Below are 18,243 nucleotides of genomic sequence, written 5' to 3' on the forward strand. Positions count from 1 at the left end.
TTTATGCTTATTTTAAAATTAAATCACGAACTAAATTTATATTATAATTTAATATTCCTAAAATTTATTTTAAAATATTTAAAAAGAATAAATAATATTATAATAAATATAAAATAATAATAATAAATATTATTTTCTTAAACTTTGACTTACATATATCTCCACAATAATTAAAAATCCTATAATTTGGTAAGGTGTAGATAGGCTTGAAAGAAAGACAGGTACATACTTACGTCTTAAAAAGAGATGTTGACAAAAGATTATTTTGTCAGCAAACATGTATCTCTTTTTCTTAATGAGAAAAATGATTATTTTAGTAAATTTATTGATTTTAAAATAATTCAAATAATAATTCATAATTAAATAATAATATAAAACTGTTTTATATTATAAGTGTTTATTAAATTCCTTTTTTAATTAATTTCAAAATCACGCAAAGTGTTTAATTATACCTCACAAATAATGTCAAAATCAAAGGAGATTCTTTTGGGAAAATGTTATAAAATGTAGAATCAAAACTAATATTTTGATAAAAAGGCATAATACTTTACCGAAAGGTGACAAGTCCTCTAAAAAAAAGTTGACAAGTACTCTATCAATCCACATACATGCATTTATTTGATGCATTAATGTTTACAAATTTGTGCCTAATTTGTTACCCAGTCTCATTTAATTTTTCTTACAACAAGAACTTTTCTAATTTTTTTCACATGCCTACTTTAAGGTCATCCATTGAGCATTATCAATGGAGTGAATCCGAACGCAAATATAAAACCATTGAAATATTTGAAATAAAATCATAATTAATATGATTTTTTTATCGTTTAACAGTATGAAAAAAATATAAAATTACAGTATATGAGTTCAATTCAACTAAAAATCCTAAATCTTTACTTGACTTTCAATATTTTTTGAAAATACACTACTTTTAGTATAAGAACTGTTTAACTTTCAAAAAATTAGGCATCATAGTTTTTCATGTTTGACATAAGAGAATAAACATATTTTTTGGACATAGAAACTTCTAAAAATGTTTTATGAATTTGTCAATATTAATTTTATTTGGCTTAAATAAAATAGTCTATACCATTTTTCTTCTTCTTCTAATTGACTAGAACGAAACACATTTTATGAAAATGTTTTTATTTTCATAAAGGAAATTAAAAATTTCATGTGTCAATTAATTGTTCCGATGATAATTGACTAAAAAATATTATATAAAAGTCAAATAATAGTTAACCATATTTTTCTAATGAGTTTTGTTCTACTATTATAAAAAGTTTTTGACGGTCAATAAATCTGAAATTATTTTTTATAATTTTTAAGATAATAATTATATTAAAAGTTAATAAATTTATCATTATCATTACCTTAAAAAAACATAATAGTGCCAGATTGTGATTCATCATTTGATTGCATAAAAACTCTTTGTATGGGTAATTAATGAATTATTTATTTTCTTCTAACTTTTTTTAATGATATTCTCTATTCCTGATATGAAAGTTCTAAAAAAAAATATAATTGAAACTCTTATACTTAAGGAGCGACAAGGATTGAAGTTTTAACAAACTTATTATACAATTCATAATTTAATTTTGAAATCTTGTTTTTTACTCTATTTAATTTAGTTTAACAATTTATAAGGAGTATTGAAACTAAATTCTCATCTTATTATCATCAAAAAGAGAATTTATTTCACAAAATCATCTTACATTCTTAAAAATCATCCGGCAGATTATTGATTTTTTAATAGTGCGTCAAAAGTTCACTCACCATTATTGAAAAGGAAAATATTTAATAAAAAAAGAAAAATGCTAATTAGTGTGATAGGCTTATTTTTTAAGAAACTTAAAATATCAATTTTTTTATTGAAAAATATAAAATTATATTTCCTTTAAATTTTTTACATTCTCCTATATGGTTTTTACATTAATTTTTTTTCTTTTAATTTTTTCAGCAATCTCCTTGAAAAGAAAACCAGAGAAACAAGAAAAGAAAAAAATAAAAAATAAAGTCTACGACGTTGTTCCCTTGCGGTCTGAATGCCCTGTGTAACGCTTTGACAACATGGATGCAGAGAAGGCGCGGCCTATTAGAAATACTATAGAACCCATTCTTCTCTGTCTCTCTCTCTCAAATTCTCACTCTCACAATTTCAACGCCACACCAAAAATTCCACTGCACTTCCACCATCCTCATTTGTACTTTTCTTCTCATTCTCTTTCCACTCCCCTGCATTCTACACAAATTCCGTTACTACTTTTCTCTCTTTTTTTTCAGATTTCCCACTTTTCTTATTCTCAGAAAACCGTTAAATTTACACTCTTTTTCACCGTCCGAGGCCTTACGCGCTTCTGGGCAACCGCATACGGCTAAGCCTTGAAGGTGGTGCTTCTTTTTTTTTTGGTTTTTCTTTCCCTTTTAAAAGAAACGGTTTTGTTGCTTATTGCTACTACTATTTGTCTTGGGCTATTTACGCCCTTTGATTCGGTTTTGACAAATCTATTGGTTTTCAGTATTTGGGTTGGTCCCTGATCTTCTTGGTTGGTTGGTTGGTTATTAGTTTGTGATTCTGCAAGTGTAAAAAACACAAGGGTTTTTGTCTGTTTTTTGAATTTGAATGGTTGCTCAGTTGATAAGTTTTCTTGGGCTGACGAGGCTTCTTATGCTTGCCTGTTGTTGTGTGTTGGATCTTGATGTTGAAATTTTGAAGCTTTTTTTTGGGGTCCTAGGTTGTGTTCTGAATTTCTTGGTGGTTATTTTTGAAAGTGGTTTTGTGGTTTTTTTCCCTCGTGCTTTCTTGCCCTGACCCACTCTGACAGATAATTTATGTGCATGTCGTTTGCTATGTTGTTCTTGGGGTGAAACATTGCCGTGACTGCGAGCAATCTTTAGCCTTTTTTTGTTTGCTTTCTATCCTTACAAGGATTTTCTTTCTTCTGTAGTTCTCTGGATCTTTCATTTCTGAATACTTTCTCTCTCACCAGCTTTGTTAGTTTTGAATTTATTGGTGAATTGGCGGGATTGTGTTTTGTTGCTTTAGTTTTGTGGTATTTAGTATCTAAACTTTTTGAATCCTTTCTTTGCCCTTTTTCATTGTGGTCTTTATGTTTTTGTTTTTAACCTTTCTAACTTTTACATACAAAAAGCAGCAAAAATTCTTGTTTACCCCCTTTCTACAGATATTTCTCTTTGTTTGATTTTTGTTGTGTGCTGGTTTTTTAGTTTGAACTTCTTCAGGATTGTTTTGATGTTTTCCTTCCAGAGAAAAAAAAAAACTTACATGGTCTGGTTTTCACTGCAGCATATCACCGAAATCCTTCCGGGAGTGGGGCTTGATATGATCATTTGTATTGGGGAGTAAGACCTTGTTACTTTTGCAAATGCTAAATTTTAATAGGACCAGAAGTCAGCCCAGGTCTACAAGATCTATGTCTTTGGGAGGTAAGATTGTATAATTGAGAAGATATGGTTGTATGACGAATTCTCAGTTTATATTGGATGAAGCTTAGGTTCATAAAACATTAATCAATTTCAAAATATGAATTGAAAAGCATTGCCTTTTCTATCCTTAAGTATATGATAGGTTGCACACTAGTATTTTGCATAAGGTGTTTGTAAATTCATTATTTGCCAAAGTTCTGTAATCTATTTCATGTTGGTTGGTTGTTTACTTATAATTCATCATTATTTCTCATTATGATTAGATTGATGTTTTAAGATTTTTTTCTTCTGACTTTTAGGCATGGATTATGTGGATCCAAAAAGGAAGGGCAATTTTGTTGGAAAAGTTTTTCTTGCTGCAGCATTAACGGCATTATGCATTATCATGATCAAGAGATCTCCATCTTTGAATCCCCCAAGTCCGGTAATCCTATATTCCCTGACCCCATTAAATACTCAAATGATTATCATAGTCAATCATGTATATATGTATATGTTATACTTTCTACTATATGTGGTGTTCGTGTTTTATTTAATATATATCTTCATAAATATTGGAATGACTGAATGAGACTTGAAGGATGTTGCTATAAATCTGATAGACATGTAAGTTTAATTTCTTATTTATGAATTGTTCTTTTTAACTGGTTGGTGTGAGAGAAATGAGTTGTCAAATTTTATTTGATTGTTTAGAATGATAGAAGAGACATATATTGTGCCATTTATAGGTTTACTGCATATTGATGCCTTTTGTGTTCACGGAATTTGATTGAAACTCAATGTGATAACTGTATGGATTGTTTTGGGGGCCAATACTGGGGTGCAAGAGATGGGACTTCTAGAGTCATACTGTCATAGTAATCTGTACTTCCAGTTGAGTTTGATAAAACTTGCTAAATATATATAAGTTTCTATTTTTCTACTTGCATATGGTTAATATGTAAATGTTGATAAAGCTTTATGGATGATTCTAATTTCCAATAATTGTTGTCTGATATATTTGTTTGTTGTCTTTTTATGGTTTTTGACATATATAAAACTTCTGTATAGTTTATTTGGCCGCTTATTATTCTACTACTGAAAGATAGCTTGAAATGGTAGATGAATCGTTGATAGAGATTATGAGCTATTTTTACTGTTTATCAAATTAAAGAATAATGAATCTTGCGTGTGCTTGGTTTGGTGTTTGCACTTTGCAAGTGATGTCAGATGGATATAAGAAAGAAAGAAATTAGAATAAAAAAATGAGGATTTATAAGGGAAATTTTGTTGAACAAATGTTATTTTCTGTAATTTTCTACCTTTTCTTGTTATTGTTTGTATATGTAAATTGACTGTTATTTTTACCCTTTTGTTCTATTTGTTGATTATTTTTTTTGGGTGCTTTTTTCAGTTTTCCATCCGTGAACCAGGTGTCACTCATGTTTTAGTGACAGGAGGTGCAGGCTATATTGGTTCACATGCTACCCTACGACTTCTGAGGGAAAATTATCGTGTCACCATAGTGGTATGCCTCTTCATAATATTGAAAACTGCTCTGATAAATTTGAATGCACTTACTTTCTGTCTGCTAAACCTTTTTTCTTCTTTGCAGGATAACCTGTCACGAGGAAATTTGGGTGCTGTTAGGGTTCTTCAAGAGTTATTTCCAGAACCTGGAAGGCTTCAATTTATATATGCTGACTTGGGAGATAAAGAATCTGTATCCTTATAAACTTTCCTTATTACAAGAAATAATTTGGTAATGAATTTAAACTTTTTGTTGAAGCATGATGTTAGAGAATGCCCAAGAAAAGTTGTCTACTTGACTGGTTATTAGGTAAATAAAATATTTTTGGAGAATAAATTTGATGCTGTGATGCACTTTGCTGCTGTTGCATATGTGGGAGAGAGCACACTGGACCCTCTTAAGTAAGTACTCATACCTTTTATTCAGGGACATTAATTCCAGTGCTACAAGTGAGAACTGGGAAGCAGCTTTTGTGTGTGGTTTCTAATTTCTTCCACCCATGTACATTGAACAAGAAATTGGCTTCTTAGATACAAATTGATATTTTCCATTTTATACCCACTCTGTTGCTAGGTTTTTTAGATAAAGTCATGTGCTGGGACTTGTAGATTATATTTTGCTTTTTTCTGATATCATATTGGGTAATAGTATTATTTTCTATTGAATTTGTGAAAGTTATGAGATAATGGATAAGAACTACAAAGTAGTTGATATAGTGTGTGAATTGTGAAATGACTACCAGAATAATGACAAAAATTGGACCACTTCTAGGAAAAACCTCCTTGAAAATTATCTCATGAAGAGTATCAGAATTCAGAAGTTGCTTTGAAAATCATAGATTCATAATACTGTTTCAACTTTCAACCAATTTCAGGTGTTTAAGAGTGTGCGCATGATAGCAACTTTAAGAAAATATATTATGTTATTGATATTTGTCATAATTAAATGTGATTTTGTTGAGAGTCAGATCTAATTGTTGGTATAGAATAGTAAGTGATGTTTAGATTACTGTTGTCAGTGTATAGTTGTGTATCTGATAGTGGCCCCATTATCAAGCAGGTCTATGTCAGAGGAAATAAAATTGGGTCAGGGGAGGGATGGGACAGTTAGTAACTAACTGACTGACTGAATAGGCTGTGAATAGTAGTTACAGGGTGTTGTATAAATAAGCAATTGTAAAATGTAAACAATGGAAGGGGTGGGAAAGCAATGGGAATGTGGAGAGGTGCTGAGGTACTCTCGAATTAACCTCAGAAAGTGTATTTGACTGTTTGGTATAGTGACTAGATGAAGGTAAATTAATAGAAGTCTTTTGGTTTCTTGAGTATTCATCACTTTTCTTTCTCTTTTGCCAGTTGGTTCTATCGGTATCTTCCTGTAATAACTCTCTTAGTTGAGGTTGATGCCTACTGACTAGATGTATTCAATTAGCTTTGTAGTTGTTTACAATATTAATAGTTCTCTTGGCCATGGAAGTTAGTTTACATAAGGTATTGATAGATGGGGAAAGGTGTATGTTAGTTGTTAGTTAGTTAGGATAGCTAGGATAACTAACTGTTAGTTAGTTAAGAAATTATAAATAGTCTATTAAAGGGGTATTAGAGGGAATGAGGGATTAGGAAGTGGAGGGTGGTGAGACCTCGAAACTCATCTGTATTCTGTCTTGAGTGTTGGAGGCACCATAATAATAATAATACACATTCTCTTCCTTTGTTTTTGGTCTAGTTCTATCAACTGGTATCAGAGCTCCAATCTTGGAGCGTAGAATCGTTAATGGTGACAAAGTCGAATGCGAGAATGGAGATGCACATAAAAGCCATGGAGAAAGTGATAGAAGAGAATCGCAAAGCAGTGGAATCATGGTTGAGTTCGATTGAAGGGATGATACAAAGGTTGGCGGCAGCATGGGAGAAAAAAATCTCCTACTACGAACGTTCACACAGTTGACGCAAGCGGAGGAGATGAGGGCACTGCGGCGCATGACAGCAATCGGTGAAGGAATTTGGAAATGCCCATATTCGATGGTGAGGATCTTATGAGATGGTTGACAAAGATCGAAAGATATTTCCGATTACTCGCTGTAAGGGAAGAGAACAAGCTGGAGGCTATAATGGTAGCGATGGATGGGGAAGCTCTGGGTTGGTTCCAATGGTGGGAATCTTGGAATCCAATTCATTCTTGGGATGGATTCAAGATTGCTGTCACCCAAAGGTTTCAAGCTTCTAGCCTGGGAAATCCTGTTCAAGCGTTGCTGGCACTGGAACAGCAAGACAATGCAAGGATTCATAGGCCAATTTGAGAAGTGTGTTGGAATGGTGAAGGGGTTGGAGGAGCCATTTCTGGTGGAAGTGTTCCTCAAGGGGTTAAAGGAAGAGATTAACACTTAGGTAAGGCTTCATGAACCAAAGAACTTAGTGGAAGGTATGGTTAAGGCTCGAAGAGTGGAGGATAAGAACAAAGTTTTAGGGAAGTTACCCATGAGTAATGGTAAAGGGAGTAATTTTCAGAAAAACGTTCATTTGGGACAGAATTGGGTATGGGACTGGCAGCTAGCAAACAATAAGATAGCTGATCCTACTAATGTTGATAAGGATCCATTGGATGGCAAGGTAGAAGAACCTTCCATAATTTGTCACCCATGGAAGTAAATGAGAAGATGAGGAAAGGAGAATGTTTCACTTGTGAAGAAAAAGTATAATCCTGCTCATGTGTGTGTGAATAAACAATTCTGATTGATGGCAAGGTAGAAGAACCTTCCATAATTTGTCACCTGCGGAAGTAAATGAGAAGATGAGGAAAGGAGAATGTTTTGTTAGTGCCTGTGTCAATTGCACTATCACCCAGAACACCAAGCTTGACCTTGAAGATAGAAGAAAAGAGATGCTGAACGAGAGAGAGTTATTTTATTCAAAAGGAGAAAATTACGCACACTTTTGCGCACACACACTTATGTGGCCCTTTATATCTCACAGTTCTACATTACAGGTTAACAGAAAATAACAGAATGTTAACCAATTAACTCTTAACTACCACTAAACAAGTTCTGAATTGATTCCAAGCTTCAACACTCTCCCTCAATTCAGATCCTTCAAGCTATTGACCAGCTTACCACAAATTTGCTTGAACCTTGAAACTGGAACTGACTTAGTCATTAGGTCTGCTAGTTGCTCTTCCGCTTTACAGTACTCCACAACTACATTGTCCTTCGAAACTTGCTCTCTGATATAATGGAACCTCAGTTCAATATGCTTGCTTCTGCCATGTAAGGTTGAATGCTTGGCCAGATTAATGGCAGACTTGTTGTCAATCATCAAGCACACAAATTTCCTCTCCCTCAGCTTCAGTTCTTCTAGTAATCATCCAAACTGCCTGACAAGCACCAAGTGATGCTGCCACATACTCAGCTTCACAAGTGGATAAGGCTACCACTTCTTGTTTTCTAGAGCTCCAAGCCACTGGTGCACCATAGTACATAAACAAATGTCCACCAGTGCTCTTCTTCTACTCTGGATCTCTCTTCCAATCTGAGTCAGTGTAACCAAGCAAATCTGATTTTTCTGATCCTCCTTCGAAAGGAAATAACGCCCCACTATCAATTGTTCCCTTCACAAACCTCAACACTCTTTTGGCAGCTTGCATGTGTGACATTTTTGGTTCCCTCATAAACCTACTGATTAGGCTCACTGCAAAACAAATATCAGGTTTGCTATTGGACAAGTATCTCAAGGATCCAATTAGCTTCCTGAATTCTGTTGCATCAACCAGCTCTTCTTCTGGGTCCTTTTCCAGCTTGAGTCCAGCTTCAGCTGGTGTTGAAACAGAATTACAATTCATCATGCCAAACCTTTTGAGGATCTCTTGTGCATACCTGCTTTGGTGCATAAACACTCCCTTCTGAACTTGATTAAACTCTAATCCAAGGAAGTGTGATAACTTCCCTAGATCTGTCATTTCAAACTCAGCCATCATGAACTGTTTGAACCTTTGAATTTCCTCTTCACTGCTGCCTGTCACAAGCAAGCTGTACCTGGTTGCTGTATACTGTCAATTCCAGTAACCACTCTATTATTGCTCATCATTCTCAGCCTTTTAAATTCAAGTGACCATACCTCCTGTGCCAAAGCCAGCTTTTGGATTCTTCAGTAGCTGAAAGACACTCCTGATCCTGTTGGCTCTGGATTTCAATCTTGAAGGTCCTGATGATCATCCTTGATGATCATCCTGCCCCTCTGATCATAGATCTTCATGTGCTGGTCCTCAAGCATTGTTTTGTATCCCTTCTCAAGCATCTATTCCAAACTTAACAGATTGTTGTGCATATTAGGTACATATAGAACTTCACTTATGACAAACCTCTTTCCATCCTTTCTGTGAATCAGTACCCTTCCAAGCCCCTCTGCTTTGACAGTGCTATTGTTTGCAAACCTCACATTCTTCTTTACAGACTCATCTAGATCAACCAGCCAATCCTTCCTCCCAGTCATGTAGTTTGAACACCCTGTATCCAGGTACCATTCACTGTTGGTGGCCTTATCTGAGTCATTTGTCACCATCAAGAGGATTAGATCCTCTTCTGACTCACTTTCTTGAGCCAACTGCGCTTGATCATCTCTTCCCTTCAGTTGCTTCCGAGCCTTGCACTGAGTTGCAAAATGGCCCCACTCCCTGCAATATTGCACTTGCTTTCTTTTGGTGTTACCATTCTTACCATTGTGAGGCAAGCCCGTCTGCCTGGATTGTGACCCACCATCATCACGGTTAGCTTCATCAGCACTTGAGTCATCAGTGCTATCATCTCTTGCTCTTTTCGATTTGTGGCTTTTCTGTTTGATCTTCACTTTACCACTGTCTGGCCCAGGCTTGTATTTTCTCCCACTTTGGGTGAACAAGGCCTGTTCAAATGGCCTATCTGTTTCCCTTTCTTTAATTCTTTGTTCATGTGCCTCAAGAGAACATTGAAGCTCATCCAACTTAATCTTTGTGAAGTCCTTAGATTCTTCTATCGCAGCAACCACATAATCGAATCTTGAACTCAAGGTCCTTAAAACCTTTTCTACAAGATCTTGATCCTTTAGATTTGCACCACAAGCCATCATTTTGTTCGACAGCCCCTGCACCTGATTAAGATATTCTGCTACACCTTCTTTCTCCTTCATCTGCAATAGCTCGAATTGTCTCTTCAATGTTTGCATCTTGACCCTCTTCAATCTTTCTGACCCAACATACACCTTTACAAGGATATCCCAGGCTTGCTTGGCTGATGTAGCCGAAGCAATCTTGGCAAAATTTTGAGGGTACACACACTAGTGGATGAGGAAAAGAGCCTTACAATCAAGCTTCTTGGATTCTCTGAACATTCTTTTTTGTGCTTCGCCTGCATCTTTTTCAAGCTCTGAAGTCCCGCCATAACGATGTCAAGAACATCCTGCATCCCGAAGATGACCTTCATTTGAATGCACCATGCATCATAGTTCTCCCCGTCAACAACCGGTAGGTGCGCCGAAGTCCCATTCCCATTCATCATTGCAATGCCGAGACCTGCATTGGAACCACGCAAGACCCTCCCAGGATTGTTAACAAACAAAGCTCTTGATACCACTGTTAGTGCCTGTGTCAATTGCACTATCACCCAGAACACCAAGCTTGACCTTGAAGATAGAAGAAAAGAGATGCTGAACGAGAGAGAGCTATTTTATTCAAAAGGAGAAAATTACGCACACTTTTGCACACACACACTTATGTGGCCCTTTATATCTCACAGTTCTATCTATTACAGCTTAACAGAAAATAACAGAATGTTAACCAACTAACTCCTAACTACCACTAAATAAGGTCTGAACTGGCTCCAAGCTTCAACATGTTTCACCTGTGAAGAAAAGTATAATCCTACTCATGTGTGTATGAATAAACAGTTCAGATTGATGATTATGGAAGAAGAGGATGAAGGAGACCCTTGCTTATGAAATGCAGGCTGTTTTCCTCAACTTGACCTTGAGGACAAGGCCCATCTTGAAGGGGGGAGGGGGGGGGGGGTATTGATAGATGGGGAAAGGTGTATGTTAACTGTCAGTTAGTTAGGATAACTAGGATGACTAACTGTTAGTTAGTTAAGAAACTATAAATAGTCTATAAGAGGGGTATTAAGTGGAATGAGGGATTAGGAAGTGGAGGGTGGTGAGCCCTCGAAACTCATTCGTATTCTGTATTGGGTGTTGGAGACACCATAATAATAATAATACACTTTCTCTTCCTCTGTTGTTGGTCCATTTCTATCGGGTATTCATTGAACATATTGCCCCTTGGATAGACGGTTGAATTCTTGAATAGACTGACAAGTTTTGTGTGGTTCTCGTGTTGCATCCTGATGTTTCACGTATATTTGCAATTGTTGGAGCTATTGATAGCGGGAACTCACACAATGGAACAAGTTATGGAGAGAAAGAGAGAAGATTTAGGTTTTGCACAAAAGATCCACACACATGCACACTATGCCTCTGTTATTCACACCTTTCTATTTTATAGTTAGATATAACTAACTTTTATGACAGAAAAGTAACTACTAACAATTACAATTAAATTGTTTAAATTGGTTCACAACATTCCCCCTCAATTTAAACACTCTACTACACTTAGTTCTTTCCTCAACAACTTAAATCTATCAACCTTAATTGTCTTAGTCAAAACGTCAATAGTTTGTAAATCTGTTGGACAATGCACCACTTCAATTAGTCCTGAATTCACCTTCTCTCTCAAAAAATGAAACTTTGCCTCGATGTGAGACTGAGTTTTTGGCCAAGTTGATGGCAGACTTGTTGTCTATTAGGAGTTTCAAAGGTTTCTTCACTTCAACTTTGATTTCTTTTAGTAGTGAGTTGAGTCAAATAGCTTGGCATGCAACAAATGCTCCAACTATATATTCTGCTTCACAAGAGGATAATGCTACCACTGGCTGTTTTTTGGAGCACCAAGAGATTGGTGCACCAGAAAACTTAAAGATATAACCAATAGTATTCCTTCTATCAATTCTGTCTCCACACCAGTCAGAGTCTGAATGGCCAATCAGCTCTCCCTCTTCCTGTTTTGCTTCATTAGGGAACAATACTCCAAAGTTTTGAGTTTCCTTCAAGTACCTTAGTACTCTCTTAACAGCTATCATATGAACTTGCTTAGGTTCATGCATAAAGCTACTGATCAAACCAACTGCATAGCATATCAGGCCTGCTATTGCAAAGATATCAAAAGGAGCCAACCAGTTGTATGAACAGTGTTGAATCCACTGCTTCACCTTCATAATTGCTCTCCCATTTGGGGTTGGTCTCTGCAGGTGTAGCAGCTGAATTGCACTTTGCCATATTAAACCATTTCAATACATCAATAATGTACTTCCTCTGCTGCATCATGATCCCTTCTTCTGTAGTTATGAATTCTATCCCTAGGAAGTAGGTCAATTTCCCTAGGTCTGTCATCTCAAATTCAAATTTCATCAACACTTGAAACCTTTCAATCTCAGTTGAGTCACTCCCAGTCACTAGTAGATCATCAACATAGAGACATTTTCTTGACTTCACATAGACTCCATATTCAACAGAGCATTTAACATACTCATGCTCAGTCAAAAATGAGCCAATCCTCTTATTCTAGCATCTGGGTGCTTGCTTTAAGCCGTACAAAATCTTATTCAACTTGTAGACATACTTCTCTTTCCCTTTCTGCTCAAAACCAGGGGGTTGTGTTACAAATACTTCTTCACCAAGTGGGCCATTTAGAAATGCTGACTTCACATCAAGATGGTAAAGGCACCAATTACTTATGCTAGCTAAGGAAATTACCAGCCTTATTGTTTCAATCCTTGCAACTGGGACAAATACCTCTTTGTAGTCCACTCCAGACTTCTGCAGAAAACCTTTAGCCACCAATCTTGCTTTATGCTTTGCTATTGACCCGTTAGAGTTCAACTTCAACTCGAATACCCATTTCACAGCAATGGGTTTCTTATTGGGAGGTAGCTCAGTCTACTCCCATGTTTTGTTCTTCTCAATAGCTTTCAGTTCTTCCAGCATAGCATTCTTCCAAGTCAGCTCCTTTACTGGTTCAGTGAAATTAATTGGCTCAATGTCAGTTAGCAATGCAAAGTGTATCCAGTCACCATCATCAGTAATTGCATTATCTGGGAGCATTTCAAAGTTTTGGAACCTTGAAGGGATTTGCCTCTGCCTTTGTGGTTCCTGAACAGGCGTTGGCCCACTATCTGCACCCTCAAAGTCTGCATCAGTCTCATGAACATAATCTTGCTTACTATTTTTATTCTCATCAGAGACAGGAATTAAGTTGCTAACTCTACTTTTCTGTTGTTCCCAATTCCAGGATTCATTTTCACAGACTAATACATCTCTGCTGACCTCAATTCTTTTCTTTGAAGGGTTGTAAAGTCTGTAAGCACCAATGCCATGATAACCAACTAGAATCATGGACTCACTTTTGTCCTGCAGTTTCTTCCATCTAGCATCTGTTATATGTTTGTAGCACAAGGAACCAAAAATTCTCAAGTGACTCAACTGGTTTTCTTCCTGTCCAATATTCTTCAGGTACCTTTTGTAGAAGTCTCTTGGTAGGGCACCTATTCAGCAAGTAGGTTGTAGCCATTGCTTCACCCCAAAAGGATTTTGGCAAACCCTTCTGTTTAAGCATACTTTTGCACATGTTCAATACTGTTCTATTTCTCCTCTCTGCAAGACCATTGTGTTGAGGAATGTAGGGTGCTGTTACTTCATGTTGAATGCCAAGTTTTGTACAATGAGCTTCAAATTCTCTTGAGGTATACTCTCCTCCACCATCAGTCCTCAAGATCTTGATTTGCTTGCCACTATGCCTCTCAGCCATTGCTTGGAATTTCTCCAGAGTTGCAAAGACCTCACTTTTTTGCTTGATCAAATACAACTACATCCTCCTGCTGAACTCATCCACAAAAGTCACAAAATACAGATTGCCACCCAAGGAAGCACTTCCTTTGGACCACATACATCAGAATGAATCACATGTAACAAGTCAGTAGATCTCATAGGCAAATAAGAATTAAAGCTTAGTCTGGATTGTTTGCCTATCATGCATGATTCACACACCCTTTCGTACAACAATCCTTGGCAGTCCTATCACCATTTCTTTAGACCCTAATTGATTAAGGCTTCTAAAGTTCAAGTGACCAAACCTGAGATGCCATAGCCAGCTCTCCTTGTTCTCCTCAGTTGCAGTTAGACACTTCACCTCAGCAGGTTGAATTGTAGTTTGAAAGGTTCTGTTCTTAGACAGTGGAGACTTGAGCACCAATCTCTGATGTTGATCATAAAACTCAAGATAATCATGCTTCACGATGACTGAGAATCCCTTCTCTATCAGTTGGTCAACACTCATCAAGTTGCATTTCATTCTTGGTACAATCAGTACATTCTCTATCAATGCAGTTTTCCCATCCTTTCTCCTTATCACAATATTTCCCATACCTTCTACTGTTAGAGCTCTGCTATCTGCAAGTTTAATTTGAGTTTTCTTACTTGCATAAAGATCAGTTGACCAGTCTTTATGGCCTGTCATGTGATTTGAACATGTAGTATCTAAGTACCAAGCCTCAGAATGAAGATCTCCACCACTGGTAGTCACCATTAGTAGTACTGGATCAGAGTCAGAATCTCCATCTTGAGCCATGTTGTCTTCTTCTTCACTGTTTCTGACCTGTTTCCCTTTCCTGTGCTAGCACTCATCCGCATATTGACCCCACTTCTCACAATTGTAACATTGAACCTTCCTTTTATCGAATCCCTTCTTTCCATCTTTGCTGTTGGAGAATCTTGCAGTACCTTTTTGAGAGGTTTCTACTCCATCTTCACTCTTGAATTTCTCTTGGTTCGAATTCCAATTGCCCTTCTGGAATTTTTCCTTTCCTTTCTTCCATTTCTTTTTGTCACTGCTACCTTTCTTGGAGGTTTGGGCCCACAGAGCTTGTTCTATAGGTTTCACACTTCCTCTTTCGATCAACCTCAGTTCTTGGGTTTCTGATGAACCTTGCAATTGTTCAATTTTAATGCTTTCATCTTTGGACTCTTAGATATCAACTACAATGAGGTCAAAGCTTGGAATCAGGGTCCTCATGATCTGCTCTACGATCATTTGGTCTGAGATCTTCTCACCATAACTCTTCATCTGATTGGCAAGATTCAATACTCTAGTGAAGTAATATGCAATTCTTACACTGGCTTCCATTTGCAGTAGTTTTTATTGTCTTCTCAGATATTGAAGTCTCACCTTTCTCACCTTATCTCCACCTGTGTAACACTTTGCTAGGATGCCCCATGCCTCTTTTACTGAAGATGATGCTTGAATCTTCTCAAAGATGTTGGGATCTACACACTGATGGATCAAGAACAGTGCTTTCCCTCCCTTCTGATTGCTTCTTTGTGCTCTGCTCTCTGTGATTCAGTGGAACATGCACCTGGTTCTTTAATTTCAGTTTCAACAATTTCAAGCACATCTTAAAATCTGAACAAGATTCTCATCTGCACTACCCATTGATCCCAATTCTTGCCATCTTGAATTGGAAGGTTTCTCGGAACACCATTGTTGCCTATCATTGTTGCTCCTTGCTGTGATCTTTACTTTTCTTTCACAGCTCCACGAATTTGCACTTGAACCTAGGCTCAGGAACTCACACAATGGAACAAGTTATGGAGGGGAAGAGAGAAGATTTAGGCTTCTGCACAAAAGATGCACACTATGTCTCTGATATTCACACCTTTCTATTTTATAATAACTACTAAAGTTAGTTCGATATAACTAACTTTTATAACAGAAAAGTAACTACTAGTAATTACAATTAAATTGTTTAAATTGGTTCACAACAGCAATAGTATGACTATGCAAAACTATCTGAATTCTCCAATAAAATTAAATCATCTCAAGGCCTTTTACTGTATTAATTGTCCTTGCAAGAAAATTATGCATACCAATGCATGTAAATATAGAAAACCAGTCTTCTTGCTTTTAACTTCATAAACTTACTTGGCCCCTAATAAAATTCCCGAATACCTGGGGTGGGGGGGATGCTTGATTATTTTTTAGATTTATATGAAATGGTTTGGTGTTAAAATCCGTCTATTTCAGTTCTACTTTTTGTTTTTTAACATATTTTTTGTCAGGTATTATCACAATATTACGTCGAATACCTTGTTGGTATTGGAGTCTATGGCTAAATATGGTGTGAAGACATTAATATATTCTAGTACATGTGCAACGTATGGGGAACCTGAAAAGATGCCTATTATAGAAATAACAGAACAGGTGGGAAATCTAAGTGTGGTTAAATTATGGAGTTTGGTTACGAACTCTTTATTTTCCATTGGATCTTGCTATGGCTTCAATATACAGTGGAATGTAGTATTAATATTGATGTTCTTCAATTCCAGAAACCAATTAATCCATACGGAAAAGCCAAGAAGATGGCAGAAGATATCATCTTTGATTTTTCCAAAAATTCTAAGATGGCAGTAATGATTCTGAGGTTTGTATTTTACATTTACATTTCGGATTTCCCCTTATTTTAAAACAGATATCCTTCTGTCTGCCATTTTAATATATACACGCAATTTTCTTTCCCTTCTCTCTTTGATGTGTCACTGTCTTTGTGTTTATCCCTCGATAAAGATTTGAAGGAGACCCTTGATATGCTTCTTCATATGACTAAAAACTTCATTGCCATTTGGCATATACTAAAAGGAAAAGAAAATGTCAGTATTTTTGGATTTTTTAGCATAAAAAAACTTGAGAGGATTTAACGTTTTTGGACTGTTAGTATATTGTTTGAGGTCTGACAACGGATGAAAGATGGTGTAGCCAATAAATGGAACTTGATTTATAATTATAACTATTCAAAATTAGCTATTATTGTAATTATTATTTTCTCTGGAAAACATGTAGATACTTCAATGTGATTGGATCAGACCCAGAGGGCAGACTAGGTGAGGCTCCAAGACCTGAACTTCGAGAACATGGTCGAATTTCTGGTGCCTGCTTTGATGCAGCTCGTGGTATTACAACTGGCTTAAAGGTATGTTAAGTTTATCATTTTTACTCGGGGGCAGAAGTGGAATTCTTTACATAAGTCAGAGATTCCACAAAATCCATCCTGTTAGGAAACTAGACAAGGAAATAGCATTTGATGCACTGCCAAGAGAACATAGGGAGGAAGCCTGATCATATTTTCCAAAGTTATCAAACTTGTGATAATCTTGCTATTCCCATGCACACTGAAAATCCTGAGAGTTTTGTTTGAATACCACATGACTTATTTATAATTTTATATTATTTCTATGCCTTGGCTGAATACCACAAGATTTTTTTTTTATCATAAAAATGTCTTTTAAAATCCCAATCTAATACACGTTGTTTACTTTTGTAGAACTGTACTATAATTTATTTCACTTGAAAGCTAGCCAAGTGATTTTGTTGTTTTGAAAACTAATGTGCCTCATTGTATAACTATAATGAGCATGTGCTGATTGTATTTGTTTCCACCATGCAGGTTAGAGGAACTGACTACAAGACACCCGATGGAACATGCATACGAGACTACATTGATGTAACTGATTTGGTTGATGCTCATGTGAAGGCTCTTGAAAAGGCACAACCTGGTAAAGTAGGGATCTACAATGTTGGCACTGGAAAGGGTAGGTGTTATTACAACACTTCGAATATGCTTTAATAATGCAAATCCACATATTTTCTCATGGGGGGTTTCATTATTTAATATTTATCAGGTAGATCAGTGAAGGAGTTTGTGAATGCTTGTAAAAAGGCCACAGGGGTGGACATCAAAGTAGACTACCTTCCACGTCGACCCGGTGATTATGCCGAGGTGTATAGTGACCCTTCTAAGATCAACCGGGAACTGAATTGGACTGCACAATACACTGACCTTGAGAAGAGTTTGCAGGTTGCATGGAAATGGCAAAAATCTCATCGTAATGGTTATGGCATTTTATCTGCAATCTGAGTTTCTAGCCATTCAGCAAAGCAGTTGGCCTTCAACTGCTCTCTTACATGGGGCTCAGGATTTTTTTCCTTTTTCTTTTTGGTCCTTAGGGAGTTTGGTAGTTGATTCGTTATACTTACATGTGTATTCAACATACAATGAGTCAATAATAATAAAATGCCAAGCCTGTGGTTGGTATAGCTTTTCTTCTACCTTTTGGTTCTTCTTGCCAATGCAGCATTCTCCTCACTAGAGCAAATAAAATGCAATC

The 18,243-nt window shown here is 36.3% G+C and overlaps 1 protein-coding gene across 1 annotated transcript; it reads left to right on the top strand.

The window, feature by feature from the left end:
- The first annotated feature begins 2,039 nt into the window (after nt 1-2,039).
- LOC100783397 (UDP-arabinose 4-epimerase 1) lies at nt 2,040-18,184 on the top strand. The gene is made up of 11 exons (XM_014768065.2): nt 2,040-2,385; nt 3,305-3,444; nt 3,744-3,868; nt 4,838-4,951; nt 5,039-5,146; nt 5,264-5,355; nt 16,141-16,282; nt 16,408-16,502; nt 16,919-17,048; nt 17,523-17,667; nt 17,758-18,184. The coding sequence occupies exons 2-11, from the start codon at nt 3,384-3,386 to the stop codon at nt 17,991-17,993; spliced, it is 1,248 nt and encodes a 415-aa protein (XP_014623551.1). The 5' UTR covers nt 2,040-2,385; nt 3,305-3,383; the 3' UTR covers nt 17,994-18,184.
- The last annotated feature ends 59 nt before the right edge of the window (nt 18,185-18,243 follow it).

The sequence above is a fragment of the Glycine max genome, chromosome 15 (assembly GCF_000004515.6).
Source record: "Glycine max cultivar Williams 82 chromosome 15, Glycine_max_v4.0, whole genome shotgun sequence".
NCBI lineage: Eukaryota > Viridiplantae > Streptophyta > Magnoliopsida > Fabales > Fabaceae > Glycine > Glycine max.

Coding starts and splice junctions, on each gene's coding strand:
- LOC100783397 (XM_014768065.2), top strand. CDS start 3,384: ATGCTAAATTTTAATAGGACCAGAAGTCAGCCCAGGTCTACAAGATCT. Junction 4,952..5,038: donor ATTATCGTGTCACCATAGTG/GTATGCCTCTTC, acceptor TCTTCTTTGCAG/GATAACCTGTCACGAGGAAA. Junction 17,049..17,522: donor GTATTACAACTGGCTTAAAG/GTATGTTAAGTT, acceptor TCCACCATGCAG/GTTAGAGGAACTGACTACAA.